The sequence below is a fragment of the Diadema antillarum genome, unplaced genomic scaffold (assembly GCF_040938485.1).
Source record: "Diadema antillarum isolate AM-2024a unplaced genomic scaffold, OU_Dant_1.0 seq00000173_RagTag, whole genome shotgun sequence".
Taxonomy (NCBI): Eukaryota; Metazoa; Echinodermata; class Echinoidea; order Diadematoida; family Diadematidae; genus Diadema; species Diadema antillarum.
Window position 1 is genome coordinate 913,529 of NW_027271242.1, and position 27,936 is coordinate 941,464.

Sequence of the window (27,936 nt, forward strand, 5' to 3'; positions counted from 1 at the left end):
TGTTTCTCACTCCATTTGTATTAATAGTAACTGGTTCGTTTTGACGGTATTGACCAACTGGCTGTTCACAAACAAAATAAAAACAAATTGCTTGTCATTAAAAGCATTTCAGAGCTTTGCCTCTGTCATAAATCTGTGAATGGTTTACCATGACAGTATTGATGCACTCAAACCAACTGGCTATTCATTTTCCTGTGTCAAAGTGCCACTCCCGCAATATTTAGATATTATTATCAACAAACAGAATTAACCATCATAATTGTTATCAAGGGCTGGGGTGATATGTGATAATTATGTTATCATGATAATATAAATGGTAATGGCAGGTGTGGAAATTATGATAAATGCGAAATACTGTCGTAACTTATGGTTTTGGCTATGGTCATTGTAGCAATTACAGCTTAGATTTTATAATAGTGAACATGATTATTGTGACAGTTGATGAACAACCACAGTACACAGTGCAGATTAATGATGGCGTGAAGATTGGGCCGAATGCATAAACGCTAGCAATTGCTTGTGCTAGCCTTTTACTCGAATCCGTATGCATAAACACAAGCAATTGCTTGCGAGCAGAAGCTTTTGCTAGCAAGCACAAGCAATTGCTTACTGCCCGCAAGCAATTACTTAGAGACCAAGCATTTGCTTAAAAACGTATGCATAAAACATACCTTTTGCTAATTCTTGCTAGCAATTGCTTACGATTTTCCAAGCTCTGTAAAATGAGCTTGAGCTTTTGCTTAACCGGAACGTGCCCTTTTAAGTATCCTTTTCATATACATGAAAGAAAGACCACACTTGTGAAGGAGTGGTATAAATCTACAAGAAATTACTCATAAGTAGTGTAAGAAACTTTTTCATTTCAACAACAGGAATTTCCAGTGGTTAGCACGCAAAATGTGATGAAAAACAGGTAGGCTGTTTGACTTCGGTGGAGAGCAAGGAGACCTCTCTCCGCGTGCGATCTGGCAGATCCGGGCTACTGTAAGCTGCAGTGATGGGAATCAGCCAGTAATACGTGTGTGTGTATAGATGTGTGCGTATGTGTCTGTGGATGCATTTCATAGCTCTTCTGCTATGTCAGGAAATGTTTCCTCACAGACATGCCCTTTCAAATGCATGCTGCCACACTCGCCTTTGTTCTTGTGTTCGCACAGGCGTGACGTCCCTTTTGTTGAAAACGCAAGCTATTGCTTGTGCGGGACAAGCAAAAGGTATTAGCATAAGCAAAAGGTTATGCATATGGATTTAAGCAATTGCTTGTTTTATGCATTCGGCCCAATGACATTTACTTCTAACATCCTTGAGAGATTTGTACTGTTTGCCTATCAAGGGACAATGTTTATGTTCCTTTGTATGTATACGTATTATATTCCAATCCATTGCTTGATAATTATGCAAGTTCCTTCTGTTCCGCCATTTCACACTTTGCTCTATATTGAAGATGCCTCATGCCTCCTCCACAAATTGTCGCCGAAGGCGTCATCTAAGTTTACTCCTTTTGTTTTTGTTGCATTCTGTAGGATCTGGGAACCCCATCAAATCCAGTCTCCACCCACGACTCCAACAGTATCCAGCGCCCCAGCAGCGACAAACCCCAGAGACTAAAATCACTTGATGCATTTAGAGGGTAAGAGACAGAAATAAAGAGAGGTGAGATAGAGGTGTCCAGAGGTCAAAGGTCACGACCAGTCATATAGAGAGCCCTCTGGAGTTGAATTAGAGAGTATTGTCGGTGCAGAAATTAGGCTCTGCTCGACAAATAGTCATTATGGAATGTCATGGTGCTCACCAGACTGTCTGGAAATCAACCACTCTAAAATGTATTGATCACAGTTGCATCGTCGATCACAAGTTGATAATAATTCAATCATTATTTGAGGAATCATGCTGACCAGGCTGTGGAAAAACATTAAATTTTAGCTCAACACCAGACTTGCTAAATATCTAAAATGAGATTGCATTTTTCTGTCATCCATTGTGCATTGTCTGTTGTTCCGATTAGACACCTTTAGGGGTTTAACAATTTGGGATTTGGGTCTATGGGCTAAATTTGAAAGTTTCACATCCTCTGTAGTGTACCTTATCAAAATTTCAACAAACTTTTACAGGAGCCATTGGTAACGTACAGGTTGATACTCAACTGGTCAAATACATAGGAGAGATAGTGGAAAATATCGAACATTGTAATTTGTCCCAATCCAGCCAAGTTGTACAGTCTGTTTGTGCTGTAAGAAGGTAACAAACTGTTCCTGCCATTGGTAGTAGTTGCTCAGCTGGGCCTGAAAAGGATAAAGCACATGTTTGGGAGATTTCAAATATTCACATTTTTGTCGGAGCAAAACAACAATAGCCTATATCATCAATGAATGGAAAATTGATCTTAAATTTATCACAAATTGTTTGATGTGTACACCTGTCCATTATTTTGGTTCAGAGGCACAATTCCAATGTAATGCCCTGCAGATCCAAATCACTGACAGTACTAGTATCTTCAGATTAGGCTGAACTTTTGTTTGCTTATCCTTCTAATCTCAAAGCCTGTTTGTTGTTGTTGTTGTTGTTCACTCTTTTATTTTCAGGTCTGTTTTGTTAACCCTTTTTTATTGCAGACCCTGCAATTCTCAGAGCCTTTACAAATCCTTAAATCCTTAGAGCTTCTTTGGCTATGCATTTATTTTCAGAGCATTAGTGTGTGTGTGTGTGTGTGTGCGCACACTCATACATACATTTACTCCTAAGTCTTCAAGCATTTTTGTTCATCCTTCCAAGCTCTAGTATATTTGTCGTTAACTGTGCTTCTCAGCTGTTTACGTCCTTAATTCTTTGGCTCTTCCTTTTTTAATTGTGCTATTCTCAAAGCCTTTTAACACTTTTTTATATTACCTGTCAAGAGGATGGTCATGTAATTTTCTTGGGTCTATTGGCACGCAAGCAAAATTTTATTGTTTTTTTTTTTAGTCATTGATGCATCAAAAGATGAGAGATAATCAGATGATGCATCAAAATGTTCTGAAGTCGCAATGATTGAACAACAATTACTGTTTATTTTTAAGAAAGTGAGTTGTATTTGACAACACAGCCCCCCCCCCCAAAAAAAAAAAAAAAAATTGAATAATTATGTGTGTGAATATGTGTTTATATATTCCATTTGTCTTTGTGTATAAGTGTGTATGTTGCTAATTCACAGCTTTTAAGGATTTATGATGTTAATCACTGAAGACGTCATTTCTCTTCTTTTGCATGTGTTTTGTCATTCTTTTTTCATTCTAGGCTGAGCTTGGCTGTCATGATTTTTGTGAATCAGGGAGGCGGTCGTTTTTGGTTTTTCCGTCATGCAATATGGAATGGTTTGTACAGTCCCTGGAACATCGCAGTCAGTACTCTACTGTGTGCTAACATGGAAATAATCATTTCTTTTGCACTTTTACACTTTGTTCACCCAATTTTCTTCTTGTTTCTTTATTTTTCTACATTGTTTGTCTGTCCGTCCATGTGTCCTTATGTCAAGCTTTTAGATTATCAATATTTCGGCGGTAAAATTTTATATAGTATGTGCAACATGATTTTCATACTTTCTAACCATTATATGTGTTTTGCCTTCAAAGTTTTTGCTTATCATGTACACCATCATCATGGATAGTAGCTTAACATCCCTCAGGAGCTGCTGTACAGACATTGTGGACATGTTCTGTTTTGTAGGGGCAAGATTCACGTCTTCATTGATGCATGTTCTTCTGTTTCAAAGCAGGGAAGTGAGAAAGAGAAGGAGTGGAAACTTGAGTTTGTGATCCCCCGTCCCGTCTGCGCCCTTGGGATAATTACATGCTGAGACCGATAGGCAGAAAATGATTAATTAGATATGACAATCTCACCTTCCTTGTGAACACAGGCTCGGAAATTTTTTTTAAAAAAATCATATGGCATGGCGCATAATTCTTCCCAAAAAGCTAGCTTTCTGAAGTCCAATGCTCGCTACCAACACTACTGCCTCAGATTTTTTTTTTAGTTTTCTTGGAAAAGCTTGTGAGGGATACTTTGACTGTTGGATACACACTGAAAAATGGTTTATTTCATTCTTCATAGACATTGTGGTGGCCAAAGGCCAAATTATACCTGTTTCTGCAATCATATTGCAATCATTTCCCACCCTCTCGACATACTTCTTTCGAGATCGCTGTCTCTGTAGAACGTTTTTGTCTGTTCTGTTCTTTTCTATTATGTTAGCTTTGCTTCATTTTGTCTCGTTTCATAGTCAACTCTCCGTTGTACTGTTACTCCCACTCCAGTCTAGTTTCATGTTTATTTGTATGTATATCTGTCTGTCTTTGTTGATCTCTCTGTCTGGTGGGCTTCCAGACTTTTACTTTGTTCTCAACTGATGTTTTTTTTTTCTCTGAGGGGCCCACATTCTACAAGTTTCGTCTTTTTAGTGGGTCCCTCCATTTTACGAATTTTGCACACTGTTTAGTTACTTCCAATCACTTGAGTTCTATGATACTGTATAATTATTGTAAGGTGGTACAATCATTGTACATTCTTTTCATGTTACATAGTTTACGCACCTTATTTTCTGTTACCAAAAAAGTGATGTTTATATTTTTGTTGAAAAAAATTAAATAAAACATTGAATTAAATTGAATTGAATTTAATTGAATTGTAACATTGAAATAATTCAGATGTTAAGCAAAAAAAAAAGAGTTAAAACCTGATAATATGCTGTATCATGATAGTAATGCTACCCTAAATCCAGTTGTCATTACTATCCGAATCATACCATCCTAAATGTATTTCACAGGGATGATAAATCAACTTCTCTTAATAATATCTGTCATATTCCATGGAAAGACGCAAATCAGTCCATTTATTTCTTGCTGTCTTTTCTGGAAAAGAAAAAGTCCTTAAAATCAAATTTTTTTTAATTATGTGGACATGACTATTGGTAGCTATCTCTTGTGTTGTAGTGCAGCAAGCTCTTTTCTTTTCAAAGACATTCTTGCCTGTTGTAGACAGTCCTGAGCAAAGACCTGTAGCCTAGTATGAAAGCCTCTTGCTGGGGCTTGCTTGACAGAGGTGGCTTGTCTCTGTCTTTCTGAACAACCTTCTGCATGCCTCTCTTGCCATTAACCCTAATTAGGCAGGGATTTTTTTGGCCATGCTAAATCTTGGAGGGGGTGGATTCCCTAATCCCCCTGGCCCTTTTAGGGTTAAAGGCTGACAGTCATCAATGTCATGTATGTGTACCATTTGTTTGCTTGTCCACACTCAGTAGGACACAGGGATTTGTGTCTGTGCAAAACTTGCTGGGAACAATTAATAGTTTGCTGTCATCTTCCTTCTGCCCTAACCTGATGTGAAGTTGACTCGACTGGCTCCCAAGAATTACAGTATATGTGCATCTCTATGGCGTATAATTGCTCTCGGCAGATATCCTCCTATACATGCCTAGGTGCACACATGTACTGATGGGCAATTCTATTGTGACAGACCTGGTGTTAGTCATGGTTTTTGAATGACCTTTGAATGAATTTCGAATGAAGATTGATTCTGTCAAAGAACCATAATATTTAACAATTGACTCCCTTTAATACAGCGAGAGGGCTTTTCATGGTGGCAAGAGCACGGACATTTCAGGATGAGATGCACAATGGATTTGCAGCAGAGCGGTGGTTATGTTTATACTAAATGTGGGGAAAAATAATCAGGCAGTGTTCTGTTGTGTTTGAAGGCATCGGATCAGAAAAGTTCTTTGAGTTTCCACTCGTCTCTCCCACCTCCCTGCTTTCAGGATACAAAGTGTGAATTGCATGTTACTTGCACCTGTTCATTACACCAAATAGTGACTAGACCTGTCTGCCGAAAAAGTAGAAATTTTCACACATTTCACGCAACCAGAAACTGGTGCAAAAATAAAAGCACATGAATATTTTTGAAAGCCATATGTTCCATTAGTTGTTGTCTTAATTCCGCGGAATTAAAAACACGCAAAGCTCTTCTTGCCCGGCCGAAGGCAAAAACAATTAGTCTTGCGAAAATATCCACTTTTACAATATATCATGATCACGTATAAAGACATATGATGCAAGCCTCTCACACTTTGAAATGACTGGGGCTTGTAGCAATGTCTAGTTTTGAATAATAGTATTCCATAGTACTTGATAATGACTTCTGGTCCCTGGGGTGACATGGCCTAGTATCTCAAAAATCATGAATTTTTAGGAGAGTGGTAAAACTTGTTGATTTTCACAACATTTTAGCAAAATGATATTGTGGGCATTAGATAATGAAGTAACATTTTAGGTGTTGTTTTTTTTTAATTACATTAATGATCATGCTTCAAATCTCAAGTTGGTATTTTATATATTCAGAATTGAGTAAGGAGGTTTTTCACTATATGCTAAGTGAGATGAAGATTTTGTCACCTTGGGGAAGTGATTTTCCTGTTCAATTAACCTGTGTCCATAGCAGTTTAGTCTAACGTGCACTGACAGAACGTTTGAACCTAGTACACTAAAATTGTATGTAACAAATGTAATATTTGTTTGATGTTTCTTTTAATATTTGTCATCACATTGATTGTACAACTAAATCTTCACTGTATGTTTCTTTGAGAACGATTAATAATATTTTTTGGATGACTAAATTACTACAGGAGCTGATTGTGAAGATATCCCAGTGTTAGCTTCACTTTGCTTGCCAACTCGGAAGATGGTTTACCAGTGTGCATACTAATAATTACTACGCGTTTCACTTACAGTTATGTTCGTCTAGGGGAAGTGCTGGAAATAACCACCATGTCTTTCATATTTCTTTTTCTAGTGTGAACACATTGTCCATTTTTCTCTCGCCAATGTATTGTTTTCCCTTTGCCCCCTACCTCTTAATTTTTTTCCATCTTGTTGCCATAGGTTGACTATCACAGTAATGATCTTTGTTAACTCGGGGTCTGGCCGGTATCACGCCATATTTGGTCACTCCACATGGAATGGTTCGTAAACTGTTTGGTCTACGATCTTGTCTTTACCCTTTCCCCTCCCCTGCCTTGCTGCATACCATACAGATAAATGTTGCATGTTCTTTCCATGGGGGAATATTTTTCTTTTATGAATCAATCCAGCTATCCAGCTGTTAAAATTAGAAATTGTGTGAAAACATGAAGCTGTAATAAATGAATTAATTAAGAAATTATGTATTTGTACAGTTGCATAGATTAACCCATAAGTAGTCGATAGTAATCATGGTGATGATGATAATGATGATAATGATAGTAATGATAATTTTAAACAAGGACTTCGTTACATGGTGGGGCTCAAAGCACATCTGAATTTTACACACATTTGTCCAAGTAGTTATTTTGTATTATATATATATTGAGTCATATGTGTGAATATTGAAGAAAATCCATCCATGCCAGTATAAACACCTTAGTATTTTCAAACATCCTTTTACTTTGTCTTAATGGAAAATTTTATAATTTTCCTGCCTTGCGAAAGATGAAATACTGGTTTAAATTCTCGCTCGCCAATGAAGTAAAAAGTACCCGGATGTGGCTTTTTCGTCAAGATTTAGTGCACTTCCGGGGACTCGGGCACTTCGGGTGCAGGGCATATTTTGCACTGCGCCAGCGTGCGCGTACATGAACCTTACCTAGCGCCGCGCCGGCTACGGATAGGTGGCTGTACCCGAGCCAGCCAGGCCTGTGTTACATACTGTAGCTATAGCCCCCGCATTGCCCTAGGCCTTGCATATAGCATGCAGCGCACACATACAAGCTAGACATACCGGTACTGCTTGATCATTGCGATCGACTTTCACATCAGTCATCTCTGCATATGCTGAAAATGATACTGGAAAATATTCACCTACCTGGATATCGTCATGGAATGCCCATTGTTTTTTTATTTGTTCTCTGTCGAAGTGCTGCAAAAGCAATTGGTAACGAACCATGATCTCAAACTTATCCTGTCTCCGAAACAATTTCTTCCAAGCGAGTAACTATACACAGCCCAGTCGCTATATAAGTAACTGTGCTTCGCACAGCGTCTGGTCGGGCCACCAAGCAAGTCGCACACACTGTGGAGTCACCCGGAAACTTCACCATGTCACGTCTCGCATGCCAGGGATATTTCTGTAGATTTGTTAGGTTATTGTCGTGCGACCAACACCTGGCAGCTTCGCAGTAACGACCCATATAATCGTATTTACAGCAATTTCTCTGGAATGGAAAAATTTCAAATCATATAAAAGCTAAAATTCAAGTCGAGGAAATAGCAAGTACACGTAGGATTCAGTCGGTTGTATATGTAAAGAGCATTAGTCGCGTATCACGCACGTACGAACGGAAGTGACTTGGCTTCCGAACTATCCCATAATGCACCGCAAATGACGCTTAAATCAACATCCGGGTACTTTTTACGTCATTGGCGATAGTGAGAATTGTCTTTATATGTCATAAATCATGTAAAATGTCAAAAATAGGGATGGCAAGTTGTCTAACTGTCAAAGCTACACATTTTTCATAAACCTTGCCCTCCCCCCCCCCCCCCCACGACAACAGTGACATTATTAAATGAGTGATTTATACCAACTATCCGTGTAATGAGTTCTAGTGCCTTAGAGAAGTTAACAGTTGGAGATTCATACCATCTGCATGTTGTTGCGGCCTTGTCGGTAGGTGTTGCCATTATGTTTTAATGTCATACATCATAGATGCATGGTAGTTCAGTCCTGTCCTGTGTGAAGCACTACTTGTCCATTGCATGCAGCTGAAATTATTACAAAGAAATCATTATAATCACCTGTTTCTACAGTAGTATATTGTTGTTACATAGCTTTGCATGACCCGCTCCATTCATTGTCAGACTAGGCATATACATTTTGTATACATGTAGCCGTTTCTAGATGCATGCATAGTGTATGTACTATAAATGTGCAGTAGCTCACTCCACTCTGTGTTGCAGTGCAATGTGTGTCTCCATTATTGCATGCAGAGTTTTAAAAATTTAACCCTTGTTTTGCTGTTGTTGAATATAATTTGAAAGCACACAATCTCATCTGCATTTTTTTCCCCGGGGGGGGGGGGGGGGGGGTTTAACTCTGCTGTTGAATTCTACCTTTATCAATGTGTATTAGAAGTGACGACTGGTTTAGGAGGATGGAACATACAGAATATTCTATCCAAAGTGTTTGTAATGCTACAATAGGGAGGTTAATAATCCCCTCAACATTGCGATGGGACTCGATAACCTCCCGGAAATAGCATTTTAATTCCCAACGCTAGATTATTTTGAAAATGATCACGGGTTAGTCAGTATGTGTAGCTGGAGATAATGCATGACACAAGCTTAAATTAAATGTAGGAAGTCATTTATGCAGCCATTAGCAACAAACCCACAGCCAGCTAACCATGCAAAAATGCTTATCATAATAGATATAGCTTGCTTGAAATCATGACCAAAAAGGTTTACAAATATGATAATATTTGCACTATGGTTGTCATTTGGGCATTTTATACATGTATGTAGATAAAGTAGTGAAAACATGAATGTATGCACCGGGAGAATTTACCACAAGAAAAATTTGCTTGTTTTGTTGTTTGTCTGGGTTTTTTTTCCCCTTTAATACACTGTAAAAGCAATGAAGCTAGAAAAATGAGTGGCAATTGTCAATGGCCCACAGGACGTACCAGTACCTTAGTCTGATTTACTAAACTTCAAATGATCATCTAGCTTTTGAAATTGTATTCTCCTTTTTTTTTTAACCCCCGCCAAACGAAGTTTGAAGGGGGTATATAGGAATCAGCGGACGGTCGGGCGGTCGGGCGGTCGGGCGGTCGGTCCGTTGCAAATCTTGCGTCGCGAACTACTTCCTCAGTTTTCAACCGATTCCCATAAAACTTGGCACAGATGTGTGCCTTGGGTTGTAGATGTGCAAGACGTATTTTTTGACAGTACCCAAAAGTACGTTGCCATGGTAACGGCATATTATGGGCAAAAATGGGTACAAATCTTGCGTCGCGAACTCCTCCCACAGTTTTTGATCAATTTTTATGAAATTAGGTACAGATGTTCATCTGAATATGTTAATGTGCAAGACACATATTTCCGCAGTGGCAAAAAGTGCGTTGCCATGGTAACAGCATGTTATTGGTAAAATATAGGGCAAAATGCTTCATGGCAAAACTGCTTCATCAGTGTTCTTCCGATTCTCATGGAATTCATATTGAATGTTTGTCTTAGGATATAGGTCAGCATGACACATTTCTTGACAGTGACAAAAAGTATGTTGCCATGGTAACAGCTCACATATTATGAGCCAAAATGATGGAAAATTTTGTGTTGCAAACTACTTCCTCAGCTTTTGCCCAATTTCCATGAAACTTGGTACAGATGTGTGCCTTTGGTTGTAGATGTGCAAGACGCATTTTTCGACAGTACCCGAAAGTACGTTGCCATGGTAACGGCATATTAATGGCAGAAGATCAAGGAAAGATCTTGTGGATTTAACTACTTCCTCATTTTTTTGACCAAAGCTTATGAAATGTTGTTTTGACCAAAGCTTATGAAATGTTGTTTGGCGGGGGTATAACCAGTCGCTGTAGAGACATTTCTAGTTTTATTCAGACACTTGTAAACGTGCAGCTGTGACAAATTTGCTGCCATTCAAAGCATTTTTTCCCCTGTTTTTTTCCTGTTAAGTAGAACCTTCACCATTTCTTGAAAGAGGGCATTATTTATCATTGGAAAAAATAACTGAATATGTAGAACTTTCATGCAACACACACAAACACATGTAAACATCAAATGTATCATTAGAGGCAGATACGTTAGATGTTTACACATTTCAAATATTCCTGGAGAATTGATATGAGATTTTGAGTTTCCTTATTTTTGTTTTGCATACCACCAGGGCTGACTGTGGCAGATTTGGTGTTTCCTTGGTAAGCTGTGTGGTGTATATATAAGCCAGCTTTGAGTAAGCTAATGTGCACTTGGGTACATTGACTGTTCTATCTGACCAGATGAACAGAATGGTCCTTTATGAACACCTTGGAGAGTATCTATTTCATTATTGTGCATCAAATGTATTAACAATCTTCTTTTTTTTTTATGCCTCCGCCACGAAGTGGTGCCGGAGGCATTATGTTTTCGGGTTGTCCGTCCGTCCGTACGTACGTCCGTACGTCCGTCCGCTTTCGTTTACGCGATAACTTGAGTAATATTAACTGGAATTTTACCAAACTTGGTCCAAGTGTAAAGTATGATGGGGCAATTACTTGATTAGATTTTGGGTGAAATCGGCCAAAGGTCAAAGGTCAAGGTCAAATCATGAAATTGTATCCGTTTACGCGATTACTCAAGACTGGATTGAGCAAATTTCACCAAACTTGGTCCAAGGATGATGTATGATGGGGCAATTAGTTGAGGAGATTTTAGTGACATTGACAAGAGGTCAAAGGTCAAAAGGTCAAGGTCAAATGCTAAAAATGTTACTACATTTCCCCCATATCCATGCAATGCCTGAAGATATTTTCTTGAAACTTAGTGTAGACATGTACTACTGCGTAAAGATTCTCCAGAGAGAGTTTCATGTCATAAGGTCAAAGGTCAAAAGGTCAAAAGGTCAAAGGTTAGGTGAAAATGTTACAATTTCACTTTTCTCGCAAATGGTTCAATGTTTCTTCATGGAACTTGGTACATACGCATGTACTGACTGGCAGGGATTATGTGGGGAATTTAGGGGTCATGGGTCAATAGTCAGGGGCTCAAAGGTCAAGGTCAACTCCTCAAAATTTTACTATTTCCCTCATATACTAGTATATGCAATGCTTGCATTATTAGTTTTAAATTTTGATATATACATGTATTACCTAATGGAGATTCTCATGGAAATTTCCTGCCAGAAGGTCAAAGGTCAAAGGTCAAAGGCCAAGTTTAAATGAAAAAAAAAGTATATTTGTACTGTAATTACACTCTTTCTTCATACCTTGAAAATTACTCAATGCATAAACTTATAAAAGGGTCGGTCAGAAGTCAAGTAAAAATCCTCAATTTCCCAAATATGTGTACCTGCACTCTTAGACAATTATAGCAAACCTAGTTCAAGGAAAGTGAATATTCAAGAAATGAACTGACAAACCTGTCATTTCAATATCTTGCCAATTATGAGAAACTGTCATCACACATTGTGAAGACATTGTATTATACACCTATCAGGAGGATCAGATATTATGGCGGAGGCATCAGTCGCCATAGCGACACTTCTAGTTTTTTACTGATTTTATTGACAAATGCCACTTTTGCTGTCTGGTGGAAGTGCTGAAAAGCACCTTTCTTGGATTACTTGAATAATCATTACATCACAGATGCTTATCCTTTAATTTAAAAAACCAACATGCTGTTTTGGTACAAATGGCCTTATTCCCCTCACATGCAAATTGAAACCCCAAACTGGCTCATTTTTTAATTTCACAGGATGGTCAGTACATTCTATTTGCTGCTTGTGTACATGGTCGGGAAGACTTTATTTAATACCTGATTGAGTTGAGCATACAGTCTCGCATGAATAGAGCTGACATCCATTCAATCTCCATCTTTCACAGGGACATGCAAAATATGTGTCTGTTTCAATATAAAAATTACACAGGAGATGAGTGAAAAGAGATAGAAATTCATTTATAGTCAGATTTGGAAAATTTTTAGGCTAGTTGATTCATGTCTTAGATCAAGATAATGCAGGCATGTAGATCATAGTGTAACTGACATCTGCTATTATAAGTCCACCTATTTGAGGCAAATTGACTTGAATACATGTATATATATGACTCCTGTTTCATAGTTATTCAAATCAAGTTTGTGAAGACCAGTTGACAAGAGTACATCTCTAGCAACCTGCTCAGTCAAGTTTGTTGTCTCCAGTCAAGTCATGTCAAATCAAGACAACCCATTCGTCTAGCTCCAATTTTCCCCAAAAACTTTAAGAAAAGAAGTCTGTCAACTTTTTGACTTGCTTGTAGTGTTTTCTGTGTGTTAAAGATGTTTGTAAAGGCATCTGTTCTTGTCCATTTTCTGCTCATCCACTTCAGGTTTATATTCATCATGGGGGTCTCCATCACAATGTCGTTTCAAGCTTTGCTCCGCCATGGCGTCTCACGGCGGACAATGCTCCTGAAAGTGGTGCGGCGCTTTGTCATCCTCTTCGGTCTAGGACTCATCCTCGATGGTATTGCACTCAATCACGAAACTATTAAAGTGTTATCACGTCCTGTCAAGGGTGGTAGTCCAACAAATCTGCCATTTTCCAATGTTCATGAAGTGTATTGTGCTGTAGTTGATTATCAACGCTTTTCCCATAATATCAAGGAGCTTCAGATTTTTTGCGACGCGGATGTTCAGAAGAAAAAAACCTATTCTAATCATGCACAAAATTGCTTTTCAAAATTAATTTATTCATATCTCACGTCATAGTTTTTCACTATGCATTCTGGACTATTTTTGTATCCACTCAATTCACGATGAAGAGAGCTATTTGATAAACTGATCATATTGGGGCGTCATTTTAGTTTTTATAGGTTGCGTCCTCGCGTAATCTAAAGCTACTTTGCAACACCCTGCAGGGAGAGAGGAAAATGGCCAATGTAATCATCGTCTTTAATAAACGTCTATGTCGCAGCTCCCTAATATGTTCTTTCTGTCCCTTGACCGTGATGAGAGCTATACAATAAGTTTAATATTATTGCACATCAATCTGAAATTGATTTAGGATGGAGGAGGTGGTATGCTAGATCTTCAATTGATACAGATGACCACTACTTGCTCACTGCAATAATCAGATCAACCCAAAGAGCTAACAATCTTTCCTTTGGTATGCATATCACAATGTTCGTAATAATATTCCGTACTCGGTATCTTCATTCAATTTCTCAGTGTCCATAATTTGCTTAGAAACTCTTGTATTAATGCTATATGAATAAATGTTCTGTATTATTATCATTTTTATTATCATGGTTATAGTCCCACCAGTGTGTGATAACTTTCCCCCTCATGCCTGCGTGCCTACCTTCCAAAACAGGAGGAACTAACCTGTCCAAGTTTCGAGTGCCCGGCGTGCTGCAGAGAATTGCGGCCTCCTACCTGGTGGTGGCCGTCATCCATCTGGCATCGGTCAAGCACAGAGGAGAGGAGTACAGAGTCCAGGTGAGATCTGAGGTGGACGGCAGACCAAGGGGGGGGGGGGGGGGGGGGGTTTGCAGGGTGATGGGGGGGTAACTTTTATGATGTCAATTCATGAAAAGATTGTCCATTTACTGAAGTGCAACTCCACACAGTGTTCAAGCTGAAATTAGTAGATAAACAGTATGGTAGAAGTTGCATCAAACTCCGACATGATTAAAGAAAGTTATCAAAAGCTGTGGTCACACTATGCTAAACTATGCATGTAGTTCACTTCTCGATCCCTTCCTGAAATTTTAGCATGCGTTCATGCTACCAACAAAACTACTGTATGTGTAGTTTCAGTGATGTGTACCTACCCATGGTTTTGGACTCCAAACATATACAGAGATGAGTGTACATATACACATACAAACAGTGTTCGACACATACAGTATGAAAGTGTCTGTTATTTTCTTTGTAAGCATGAATATTAAATCTGCTCCCTCATACTCCACTATAATCTAATGTGCAAACTCAATACTCCAGATCCAGAGAGGGGGCAAAATGTATCTACATGGTTGTGTTTGGGTAGTTTGGTAAAATGTAACAAAATGAAACACCAAGCAAAACGAAGCAATGGGACTCTGTCACATTTTTTGTGCAGAATCGACTCTACTGCGAGCTGCGAGACATCCTGGACTACTGGTATGAGTGGATCATCATGCTTGGTCTCCTTGCTCTGCATATCTGCCTCACATTCTTGCTTCCTGTTCCCGGCTGTCCCACGTAAGTACCAATCTGGGAGTGGAGGAGGGGGGATGGGGGATTGTCCTGGCCATTCCATGACATTTCCTTCTGCAACAGTTGCTCCCATGAAATATCTGCACACTAAAGCCATATATAAATTCTTCCCTCAAACATATCCCTAACCCTAATCCTAATTTTCACATCAACCTAAACCTAAAACCCTATCCCGACCCTAACCCTAACCCTAAGTTCTTACAGAAAATAAGACCAGAGCAATTGTTGTGGAAGCGAATGTCATGTCACCGATTCAGGCTGATTTCATATATGTGACCCTGCACCTCAAAACAAACAAAAAGTCGCCAGACATGAATTTTTAAGTAAGACCATATTCTGAAAGAGCAGACTTTAAGCTTTAAAATGATGTATAACTCAATTCAAATGGACTCTCCTAACCTATCTAGATATTGGAAAGAAAGCACAAACTCAGGAAAAGTGTGAACTGAGAAAAGAGGCTCTGAAGTACAGTGTCTATTCAAGCGCTTAATCTTTACCAAACCGTGCTGGCTGTGCGATGAATGGGACAAAAAACAGGAAGTAAACCACCAGGGTAACAACAATGAAGGGATTATTAGATTTAAGTGAAATTAAGCATGCCTCATTAACACATTCTGTCCATAATTAATGCCAACTTTCAAAGCAGTAGCACTATCCTTTTAAAAGTTATTAGAGTTGAAAGTGAAAAGTGTGGACAAGGTTTTTCAGAAATGAAAAAGGGATTCTAAAGACACATCTAATCACACTATTCTACCCAAAATGTTCGAGATAAACTGCTAAAAAACACATTTTCCTGCCCGTTTTATGATACCAAATTTTAGCATAATGTAAAAGAAGACCCGCTCTTTCAGAAAAAATGAAAAAGTCAAGATCAGCTAGGTTGACCCATTTCACGTATTTTCAGTCCTCAAGCAAAATCAGTGTGTGCGACTTTATGTTCGTTTTGAGGTGCACAGTCACATATTGTATGTCCCGTAAGAGGTGGTTTGAGTTTACCATCACAAACGGTAAGTGGAGCACATTGATTAAAGAAAAGCAAAATGCACTCCCTGCATCCAAATATTTTGTTCCTGTGAGCGTCATTTTCAAATCAAGAGTTTTGCCGATCCGTGTACGTTATAGGGACATTGTGATTGGACAGTAATATCACAAACAGAGAATCACTGCTTATTATGCCTCCGCCAACGAAGTGGCCGGAGGCATTATGTTTTCGGGTCGTCCGTCCGTCCGTCCGTACGTCCGTACGTACGTCCGTCCCGTTTTGTTTTTGTCGATATCTCAAGAACCGTGTGGTGGTTTTACATCAAACTTGGTATAAGGGTATATCCTGGGGGGATAAAACTTTGTTTGGATTTTAGGGTCACGGGGTCAAAGGTCAAAGGTCACAGGTTATTTTGTGAAAAAAGGTTGAAAATTCATGTTTTTCTCCATATCTCGCAAATGGTTCAAGGTATCTTCATGGAACTTAGTATATATGCTTGTTCCAATGGGCAGTGATTATCTAGGGAAGTTGGGGGTCATGGTTCAAAGGTCAGGGGGTCAAAGGTCAAGGTCAACTCCTCAAAATATCACTACATTGTACTTTCCTTATATTTATGCAATGCCTGAAGGTTTTTTTTTTTTTTTACTTGATGTATACATGTATTACCCAATATATATTCTGTGGGAAGTTTCTTGCCAAAAGGTCAAAGGTCAAAAGGTCAAAGGTCAAGTGAAAGTGCTGAATTGCACTTTTTCCTCCATATATCTCAAAAGTAACTCAAGGTATCATCATGAAACTTACATATTTATGCATGTTCAACCTAACAGTGATTCTCTTTGGAACTGTGAGGTCAAAGGTCAAAGGCCAGGTTTAGATGATGCTATTTTCCCATTTGATACTGAAATTATACTTTTTCTCAATACCTTGAAAATTACTCAATGCATAAACTTATAAAAGGGTCAAAAGTCAAGTAAAAATCGTCAGTTCCCCAAATACCTGCACTCTGACATTTTAATCATTCATCCAATTGAACCTAGTTGTAGGAAAGTGAACATTCAGCACATTTGTGTCAAACCTGTCATTTTAATATTTTGCCAACTGTGTGAAACTGTCATCACACATTGTCAAGACATTGTACTATAGACCTATTAGGAGAACCATGCATTATGGTGGAGGCATATCAGTCGCCGTAGCGATATATCTAGTTTTAACTTATGAATTCTTATGGATTAAACAGAACTAACATTGGATGCATATTTAGTCCTAAAATGTAACATTTCTGTGCAAATGTACTGTAGATAGTTACTGCATGGCATAACGTGCACAAAGTGTGAAGTTAGGACATGGAAATGACTGAAGAAAAGGAAATTGTTGGAGTGTTGTGACATTTTGATAGAAATTGAGTAATTAGCAGTCTACTTGTTTGTCTTTGATTTACCTGTCTTTATGGGAGTGATGAATGTATTAAGCCTTGCATATTTACCACAATATCCAATTGCATACTGCCCTCTATGGAGAGCTATTGGATATTTTTTTTTTTCATTTTTGTAACTGCAATACTTCATCATAGTGATACTGGTAGGAGGTAAGGTCCATCTCTATTTCAGGGTTTTTCCTTTCTTCTCTTTTTTTTATTTTAAGTAAGCACTTCTTGAATGCAGGCATGAAATTCTGTAGATTTAAATCTAATTTCAGATTTTTTTTTTCTCAAATCTAGACACATTTTGCTTTTTCCATGTATCAAAATCACCTGAAAATTTTGGTCACCTATTTTTTCAACAAACCTCGATATTATCCCAGTGAGTGGTTGTCGAAAGATTATTTTCCTGTAGCACAGGCTTCTCAGGAACAGTGTAATCTTGGAGTTCAGTTGATGTACAAACTATTAGGGGCTTTTATCAGGTTGAAGGCATATTTTTTTCTTTTTTTTAAGTGGACTGACTTTATAATCTAAAAGCTCTTGTACCAAAATCTATTTGTATGCAGTGCATTACAATAATGTGACATCAAATAGTCAGTAATATACCAGGGTGCGGCCATTTTTATTTTCTGAAGTGGACTGACTCAAAGCTGTTGTACCAAACTCTATTTGTATCCAGTGCACATGTACAATAATATTGTGTGACATGAACAAGTCATTAATTCACCCGAGAATCTTTAAGCTTGTGTAATGTGGCATTAGAATCGAGTTGGTCATCATCTTAAAGGGGATGGCTGGTAACTGATCAGTGGGAATCAGTGGGAATCAGTGGGAATGCTGGGGAATGATTGTTCCAATTCTTGTGGAATTCATGTACGAGTACATTATATATCTATTGTTGTGCAAAAATTATTTGCTTCAAAACGGTCTCATATTCAAGTAATGTGCAGTGTAATGCCCCGTCACTGTACAGGCATGCTAACCTGGAAACATTAAACTGCACATTACTTGAATATGAGACCATTCTGAAGCAAACAATTTTCACACAATAGATATATAATGTACATGTACTCTTAAATGAATCCCACAAGGATCGGAACAATCATCCCCAGCATTCCCACTAATTCCCACTGATCAGTTACTAGCCATCCCCTTTAATATCATGTTGATGTTTATTTTATAAGTCACCTCCATAGGCAATGTCAGCAATTCTACACAGTTGCATGTCTAAATTTTGCTCTTATAATCACTCTTTAGGATGACTTGGACCTACGAGTCCAGGCTTGAAGGAAGTTGGGCCACATTTAAGAACCCTAAACTTCGAATTGCTCAGAGAATAGTAGTTTGTATTAAAGCCGAAGACTGATGTATGATCAAGCAAGAAAATCGCTCTTTCTTTTGATTTTATTTGCCGCTTCTCAAAGGGGTTATCTTGGTCCAGGTGGACCACTAGTGGGAGAGGACAACTCACTGGAGAATTGCACAGGGGGAGCAGCGAATTACATCGACAAAGTCATACTCACATATGACCACGTATACGCACACGGCACAGCAAGGGTGAGTCCAGGGATGTCTTGTTCTGACCTGACTTGTTACTATCCTACGTGTACTTCACTTTCATTGTCTGTCTAGTCCTCTTCCCAAATCATCACCAACTCTTGATCATTTCAAAACAAAACTTGAAGACTTATTTATTTTGATGTCCCTATATGTGACCGTGCACCACAAAACGAACAAAAAATCGCACCCCTTGATTTCATGTGAGGACTCAAGAAAGGTGAAACGGGTCAACCAAGTCAATTTTGAGTTTTCCATATTTTCTGAAAGAGCCATTTTTCTTCTACATTATTCTTGAGTTTGGGATCATAAAATGAATGGGAAAGTGCATTTTCAGTAGTTTTTCTACAACCCTTTTTTTTGTAGAGTAGTGATATCAGGTATATGTATAGAGGTCCCTTCTCATTTCTTGATAACCCTTTGCAAACTCTTCACTTTCAAGTCTGATAACTTTTGAAAGGATAACACTACTGCTTTGAAAGTTGGCATTAATCATGGAGAGAATGTTTTAATAGAGCATGCTCAATTTCAATTAAATCTGATAGTCCCTTCATTGTTGGTGCTCCAGTGGTTTACATCTTGTTTTTTGTCCCATTCATCGTACGGCTAGCACGGTTTGGTAAAGATTAAACGCTTGAATAGACAGATAGACCCTGTATTTCGGAGCCTCTTTTCTCGGTTCGCACTTTTCCAGAGTGAGCGCTTTCTGTCCAATATTTAGATAGGGTAGGAGTGTCCATTTGAATTGAGTTATACATCATTTTAAAGCTTAGAGTCTGCCCTTTTAGAATTTGTCCTTAACTAAAAATCCTTGTCTGGCGACTTTGTGTTTGTTTTGTGGTGCAGGGTCACATATGTGCACTGCACTTGTACTGTCGCTGCCTGGTAGTTTGTACATATTTTATCTCCTATGGCGACCAGGGATGACATGTCATAGCGCTTTGTATCCAGTGGAAAAGGCGCTCTATAAACGTCTATTATTATTATTATTTTATTTTTCTCACCCTGTCTAAATAGAGTAATGCACACTATTGTGAAAATCTACTTTGCCAGAGGGAAGAATGCCATCAAGATGGATTAGTTTCTACTTAATGACTCTCCTCAAATATTCTCAGGCATATGTTGTAGCTCATAAAAATAACCTGTCATACCATTGTGCAATTCTAATCTAAACAGTTGGTCCTGCCTGAGGCTGACATTTTGTCTGGAATTTTGTTCTTTCCATTTTCTTGAATAGGCTATTTGCTGTAAACCATGTGAATTTGTGACACACCTAAAGTATGCAGTGTTTGATGTGCCATTACTGTGGGTGAAGCATTAAACAAGGAAAAGAAAAAAGAATAATTCCAGAATCTAGACGATATCATCTTTACCTCTGTTATCACCACCAACTGTCTGTTTACACATGACGTCTGTGGCATTTTAATGTGGTGGTTTGTAGAGGGGATAGGTCCCATTTATTGCCTTGCTTTTAAGCTTTTGTTTCACAGCACTAGTGGCTGACTTCTTGCCATATGTGTCGACCCAGGGGAAGCATTCTTAAATCTGATTTTGGAGCAGAGCTTGCATCATTTCAACTCAGTGCTGAAGTTCAAACCCTTCATTCCTCTAGAAAGGTGCTTTGATGCAAATCTCTGACATCCAGTCGAGTTTCTCTTTACCAAACCATAGACTTCCCTGCCCCAGAAAAATAACAAGAACATATGTGACCTGCCACAACAGTTTCAGGCAAAAGTCGCACAAGCAAATTCTGTCCTAGCTAGGCGATGTACAAAGATTTTGACCAATATCTTTGTCGATTTTAGTTTTTTGCAGAAATAGAATCTTTGATGTGTTTTCTACATCTACACTAAATTTCATGGCATAAGACTAAGGTTTTCCTATGAAAAATGGAATTTTAAACACCCTATGTTAGATCGCTCTTGTCAGTTTTGATCTTGTTTTGAACGCCATGACAATGTGCCCAGTGTTGCTACAGCGCGGCATCTCGCTTGCTATTGGCTAGTGCGTCTCACACATTTACATAGTTCGGCTTTCAGAAACATGTCTCGCAGCGTTTCGGTAATGTTTTGTCCACATGTGCATGCTCCATTGTTGTTGCTACCATAGATACGCTCTCTGTGTAGTGTATGCTCTTCATTTGGCTTCCTATCCAAGCTTACAGATCGCAATAGTGGGGCAGATATGTGAAAAATTTGCTCACATCCGGCGGAAATTGTGAAATTTTGCATAGAGGGGTATTTTGGGGCGCTGATTTCAAAAATTGCCGGATCCAAGAGATCTGACTACTGGGTCGGCCGCCATTTTGAATTCCAATATGGCCGCCATGACGAAACGACGAAATCCCTATATCTTTGGTTCCACGTGACCTGTACACTGATAATTTGCTACAGAAGGGTATTTCTACATTCTCAATTCAATAATGGATTGATATTAGAAGTCTATCAAACCTCATGGCCGCCATTTTGAAATCCATGATGGCCGCCAAGACGAAACGTTGAAAAAGCCCTATTTTGAGTTCTAAATGACAAACGGAGCTCAAATTTGGTGCTCCAAGGTATGTGAACATATAAAAGTGAATAAAAGATAAATTTTTCATGCCAGACAAGCTGCATGGCCGCCATTTTGAATTCCAATATGGCCGCCCAGACAAAGTACAGTTGATAATCCCTATCTTGAATTGTAAATGACGAGGCGTTGGCATTAGCACACAAAAGTGTATTAACATGTTGGATTCAATAATGGATGAATTCAAAATGTTCGGCAAGCTGCATGGCCGCCATCTTGAATATCAATATGGCCGCCCAGACGAAAATGTTGAAGTTCCCTATCTTGAATTCTTAATGGCAAATAGAGGTAAATTTTGTTGCCCAGATTTCTTTAGAACGTGCCGATTTGAATAATTGGTCAATCGAAATGTGTCTGACCACCTACATGGCCGGCATTTGAATTCCATTATGGCCGCCCAAGCAAACATCGGGACTTAATTAGATCCCGCATGCACGGGGTGCAAAAAAAAAAAGTGCAGCAAAAAGCCGTCATTCACGTTCACTGACGTCATAATGTAGGCCTACATACTCCAGCAGTGCGCACCCAATGAAATTACAAATGCGCGCTTAATCACTTACAAATGCGCTCAATCACTTATTCATTGTAAACAATGTCCAAGTCTTGTGTACCGTATTTGGAATACATTCCTACGGACATCGTGGTCATCGTGGGAACTTGCCTACGTCATGTAGTTGACTGATATTACCAAATAAAGGTAAATGAGATTTGTTCATTAAACCGTATTATATAAAGAAAATAATACTTAGGTTTAAGGTCGTGACGTTTTCAGTCAGATGCAGCTTGTTCTTATAGGGGTACAAATGTCCTGGAACATGCAGTCGTTTGTGCCTTGTGCATGTTGCACCATATAAAATACCCCTGTACGTGATGCATCTCTACTGACACATTTGCATTTCTGCATTATTTGTTTGATATCAGAATGAATTGAGAATGATCATGATAAAGACAAACTTTGTCTCTAAAAGGTTGACATAAGGTCAGTTACTGGCAGTTTGCACGCTGCAAAATTTCGAAGTTTTTGATAGAATATGTTAGCTATATTTGTATTTTGTATTTTTATTTGTTTAGCTGCTTCATGAAGTTTGTAAATGTATAACTATGAAATGCTTTGATTTTCTTATCATCAAAATAGTCTTGCGACATTCATTCCTCTTGACGCTGTTACATATTCTACATGTATGTTCTTGTCCATCTATACTTATATAAACACATGATTTTCAGTACGTCTTCTAGACGTAGGGTATATTTGATGTACCAGTAAGCACGTTGAAATATTCCGCAAGACTTGTTATTCTGTAAATCATTTAGATGCCTTGCCTGGCGGGATAAACATCTGCAGACTAAATGACGGTTGTGGTATTGCAGAAACCCTAGCTGCGCATGCTGCCAAATTAGTAGAGCAGATAAGCCGAAAAATTGTGCAAAATTTGACTAAAGCATGAAACTTTCACCAGTGTTAGTACATGTTATAAGATTCATTTTAAGATCGGGAGGTAAGTCTGAATTGACCTCTGATTACCTCCAAAGGTCAATGACCTCAAAATTTGATAAACATTGATATTTTGCGTCATTAATTAATGTTAAATATGGTAATGATGTACTAAAAGAATCATTTTTTCTTACAGTGGAATTGTCTTCATGTTCCATAGAACCCTGACAGGTTTACTTTTGACCCTATGATGACCTGCAGAGTTAAATGACCTCAAAATATCAGAATATTGATATTTTGTCATTGATTAATGATAAACACGGCAATGATGTACTAAAAACCGTTTTTTAACAGTGGAATTGCCTCAATGTTCCGCAGATCCTTGACAGGTTTTTAGCTTTGACCTCTAATGACTCCAGAGGTCAATCACCTCAAATTATCAGAATTTTGATATTTGGTGCAATTGGTTGATGATAAACATGATAACGATGTCCTAAACTTCATTTGTGTTACAACTGAATCGTTTTCCTATTCCTCAGATCAAGGGAAATTATTTACACGTCTCTGCCTTTGACCGCTGAGGACTGTGACAGGTCAATGACCTCAAAATATCAAAATATTGATATTTGATGTATGTTCAATGGTTAACTGTATACCTGGTGTGCTATTATGCATTATGCTATTAGCATTTATGCTACAAGAAGTGTCTTCTCATCCCACAGAACGATTGGCCATTACGGTACCCTATGTATATCCAACTTTGACCTCCAAGGACAATGTGAGGTCAGACTTTTAGAATATCAAAATTTGTGTAGGACTGCAAATATTGATGTTTGGCTTCATTGGTTTAATCCTGAATGTTTAATCATGTACAAATCACGCCTTGACGTTATAATCAAAGTATATGTATGCATATTCCACAAAGCATTGGTTCATAGTAACAGGTCTCAGGAATGTGAGCGGTCAATTACTTCAGAAATGAAGCTTACGTGTCTTCATCAGTGATGGCAGTGACCTCAAATATAATATTTATGTTAGGGTTAGTTATGCAGACTAGCTTGCATGAAATTATGTGCAACATTATCCAATTTGCACTGGACAAAATTTGTACGCTTAAACATGGAAGGTGGGGAGAGGAGTACCATATTTTGGTTGATGCTTACTGGTTTGTAAAAAGGCATATGGCAAACTAAGTCCCTTGAACTGGATGAAAGGATGACAGATGCTAACTAGAAAACAACAGGCCCACCTCATCAGGTGTACGTCACAAGCCAAACAACCCGAGTCGTACAGCACATGAGTTACGCAGCCCACGAGTCATACATCCCGTGACCTAAACACTAGATGAACAAGGTCAATGAGCTCGACATCAAAGTATAATAGGCCCAAAAGCTGAGCGGTCCGCGAACTCGACGAAAACAAGGCCCACGAGATTAATATATGTATTACATCAGAAAGCTTAATCTATTCAGTGTAGGTCTTGTGGACCTCCCCCTCCCCCCATGTGTCGCACCCTTATGGGCCTGGTTTGCCTATACTATAAGCAGGGCTCGACACTAACGGTGGCCCTGTGGCCCGGGGCCACTAAAAACGCACATCGGGCCACCAAAATTTCAGAAATGAAGACTTTGGTGCCTGATCGGGCCACCAAAAAATGTCGGATGTTTGCCTTTGGGCCACCAAAAATAAAAGTTAGTGTGGAGCCCTGCTATAAGTGTCAAGCTCATGGGCAATGCTACCTAGTTTCGAGCTGGCGGGCCTGTGTCGGTCAGTGTCAAGCTCGTGGGCTGCATGGTTCCGATGAATAACTCATGGTCCTGGAGCATATAAGTGACGTCATGGACCATTTGGAAAGCGACATACTGTGAGGCATAACATGCATTCCACATGAAGCAACCCTGTGTCTTGCAACTTGCTATTGTCATCCAATTGAGTTTGGGTCATTACGTCAAGCAATTTTGGGCATTTTTTTAATGACCTCTTTAGGTACCCTCAATTCAAAATAGGAGTGGAACTAGTATTTACTCTAATTGTCTTCTTTATGCTCGATACTCCTTAACACTTGGGCCTGGCCAAGAGTTGTGCCCCCATGCCCAAATATTGGTTGTTTCCAATATGCCGCCATCCGGTTTGCATCCAATGTGTGAATCAGGGTACGCTGACAGCGGGTAATATCACCTGCATGATCCGGTTAAGACTCTCTGCCAGCAAGTGATGATTCAGTGTAACCTGCTGAAATTGGTCTAGATCTATACCCTTGATCTCTTTCAAGACAGGGCAGCATCTGCGTCTTCAGTGAAGCACGCGATCGGCACACCAGGATCTCCTCCACGACTTAACTGGATAGACATCCTGAGGTCAGCCCAGCGTTCTTATAGGTGCACAGCCACTGAATGCGATCAGTCATCAGAGTCTTCCAGTGGCAATATCTAAACAGTTTGGGTGAAGGCAACCTTGTCTCTATGATGAGTGCATTGCACATAGAGTACAGGATGCACAAGATGATATAAGAAAGCTTCTTTTTGATTCGCGGGATAGGCTACAATCCTTTCTCAGGTAGAGGTTCTGAATTATCGGGTCGTGCTCAGTCTGCACACAGTGAGCTGAACACCATATCAAGTATGCGTGTATAATGATTGTGTGTAATGATATGGGAAAAATGCATGGAAAAATCCAAATACATGTTTATGTATTTTACGTGGAATCAGTTCCTGTCTGTTGTCTTGGCAGAAATGCACCAATCTTGCGATGCTGTTGTTTATTATTTTCCCTCTCCATCACGGGTACATATGGAACGTGTTGATCAAAGTTTTTGTGATGTCGGAAAATGCGAGGCTGTATTGCACGTGGCCTTCAATTTGTTTTTCACATTATATTGGCATGTGTAACAGACTGTAACTCACCAAGATGCCTCTTGAAATGTTTTGAAAAAGAAGTTCTGCTTGATTTCACATGAGCGGATGATTATCAGTTGTCTTTCTGCTATCATCTTGTGTGAAACAAAGTATTGTTTCTATTCAAAAGATAGCGTGCCAATTAATCTGCACTTACTGTTGGTGCTCTATAGGCCCTATAAGACAATCAAACGCACCTTCAGCCTAGACATTCGTAGGCATTGTGGTGTAGAGGGGGATCTGAACATCTCTCATGAAGCGAGACTTCTCTTTTCTTTTCTTTTCTTTTCCCCACTAACAATGTGAAACAAAGATATCCATAGGCGTTGTGGTATATGTAGACGTGGTCACGTAGAGCGAGACTTCTCTTTTCTTTTCTTTTCTTTTCCCCACTAACAAATAAGTTTAGCAGGAAACATAGAAGCATTCGCACATACTGTTTACATTTCCCATCATATGCTTTTAAATCGGAATTTTCATGTAATTTACACATTTTGCCTGGAAAAGAATTACCAAGAACTGTTCAATACAACACATGTTCAAAAGAAACCATTTAGTTCATATATAATTTACTTTACAGAGTGATTCATAGGGGCCTACTTATCACCGTCCACGTACTCGAACAGTTTTCGATAAAGATACAAGTATGTTTACAAGACTGCAAACATTAGAATGATTTGCCCCTTAACAAATCAGACTACATCTCTTGAAATGTCTTCAAACGTAAATTAAAGTAATTCCTCTTAAATGATTACTCTCTTATACAATTGTATATATATATATATATATATATATATATATACATATATACACGTACTGTCCTACTTTAGCGGGGGGGGGGGGGGGTTCGACAAATTGCTCAAATCCGATTTATTGATATTTTCCTGGAAAAAAAATATGGCTTAGAAATCAATCCTGTGAGATATGTAATTGGAATCGCCAGCGCAATATTATTTTATTCATTTATAAGAAATAAATCGCATTTGTCACTTGCTGCCATTTGCCAGGATGGGGCGATACAGGTTTGACAGATCTGCGAGAGCATTATACAGTGTAATTAATATTTCTTCACCGGGGACATGGTGATGTGCACTTTACAATTTCATGTTCAGTTTTCCTAAAGAGTACACCTTAACTGGGGCGGTGGAATTGTGTGTGTGTGTATGTGTATGTGTGTGTGTTCTAAGTGTGGGGATGGGGTAGGGCTACGGGGCAGCGTTTTTGGCAAGGGTCAATGGTAGATTTTTTAATTATGCTTTTTCCGTTTTCAGTATGCACCAGACCAGATTAATAAATAGGACCATCCAATGCTCTCTATAGAACATCATCATGTTTACCATTAATCATGATGTCAAACATCAGTATTCTGATAATTTGAGGTCATTTAACTGTCGAGGTCATCAGAGGTCAAAGGTGGAAACCTGCCTGTGCTCTTTGGCATATATGAAGACAACGTCATTATTGTGTAAGTTCCCTAAAACTCCTTACTACTTTCTCCAAGCCGCCGACCAATTATTGTACGGAGGCGGATAGACATTGGATTGGTCTATCACCTTCTCTCTGTACTGGTCGGGGGTTAAATACTCACATAGACACCGATTATCACCAAAATTCCAAAAGTAGAAGAAACTAAATATTGTTCCACAACACCAAATGCAAAATGCGTTAGAATGATAACATTTACATGGATAACACCAATGCTACTAACGGCATATACATTCCAACGACCTGCCTTCCTGTAGGTCTGAAACAAAAAACTTCTTCACAAACAAGTTTCTTTCCTCACAACTTAGTTTAGCATTCCACTCATCACTTAGGAACGTCTTTACGGCTTTTGAGACCATTTCATATACCGTCTTATTCTATGGGAAATGGAGGGATTTAGTTGGTAGGGAGAAATGATGCTAGTGGGTGTGGTCACTTATCTCGACATCGGTACGGTCGACGAATGAGGTCCTCGTCTGCATGTCATTATCGATCTCGTCAGTGTGGCTGGGCCGTCCGTTGAGTGGTATGCTGTCGCGCTCTCATTAGACTCTTCGTCACCATCACTGTCCACTTTGTATCAGTCTGACAGGGCGCTTCAACATCTCCGATGACACCAGTTGACTATTTGGAGTTTGTAATTG

The 27,936-nt window shown here is 38.9% G+C and overlaps 1 protein-coding gene across 1 annotated transcript in view; it reads left to right on the plus strand.

Moving 5' to 3' along the window:
• LOC139728334 (heparan-alpha-glucosaminide N-acetyltransferase-like) overlaps positions 1 to 27,936 on the plus strand; it is a 79,902-nt gene that overhangs the window by 12,564 nt on the left and 39,402 nt on the right. Inside the window, exons 7-13 of the mRNA XM_071639279.1 lie at positions 1,524 to 1,630; positions 6,909 to 6,988; positions 10,909 to 10,939; positions 13,085 to 13,221; positions 14,071 to 14,195; positions 14,818 to 14,939; positions 18,781 to 18,913. Coding sequence (XP_071495380.1) covers positions 1,524 to 1,630; positions 6,909 to 6,988; positions 10,909 to 10,939; positions 13,085 to 13,221; positions 14,071 to 14,195; positions 14,818 to 14,939; positions 18,781 to 18,913 — 735 coding nt within the window. The remainder of the gene's footprint in view (positions 1 to 1,523; positions 1,631 to 6,908; positions 6,989 to 10,908; positions 10,940 to 13,084; positions 13,222 to 14,070; positions 14,196 to 14,817; positions 14,940 to 18,780; positions 18,914 to 27,936) is intronic.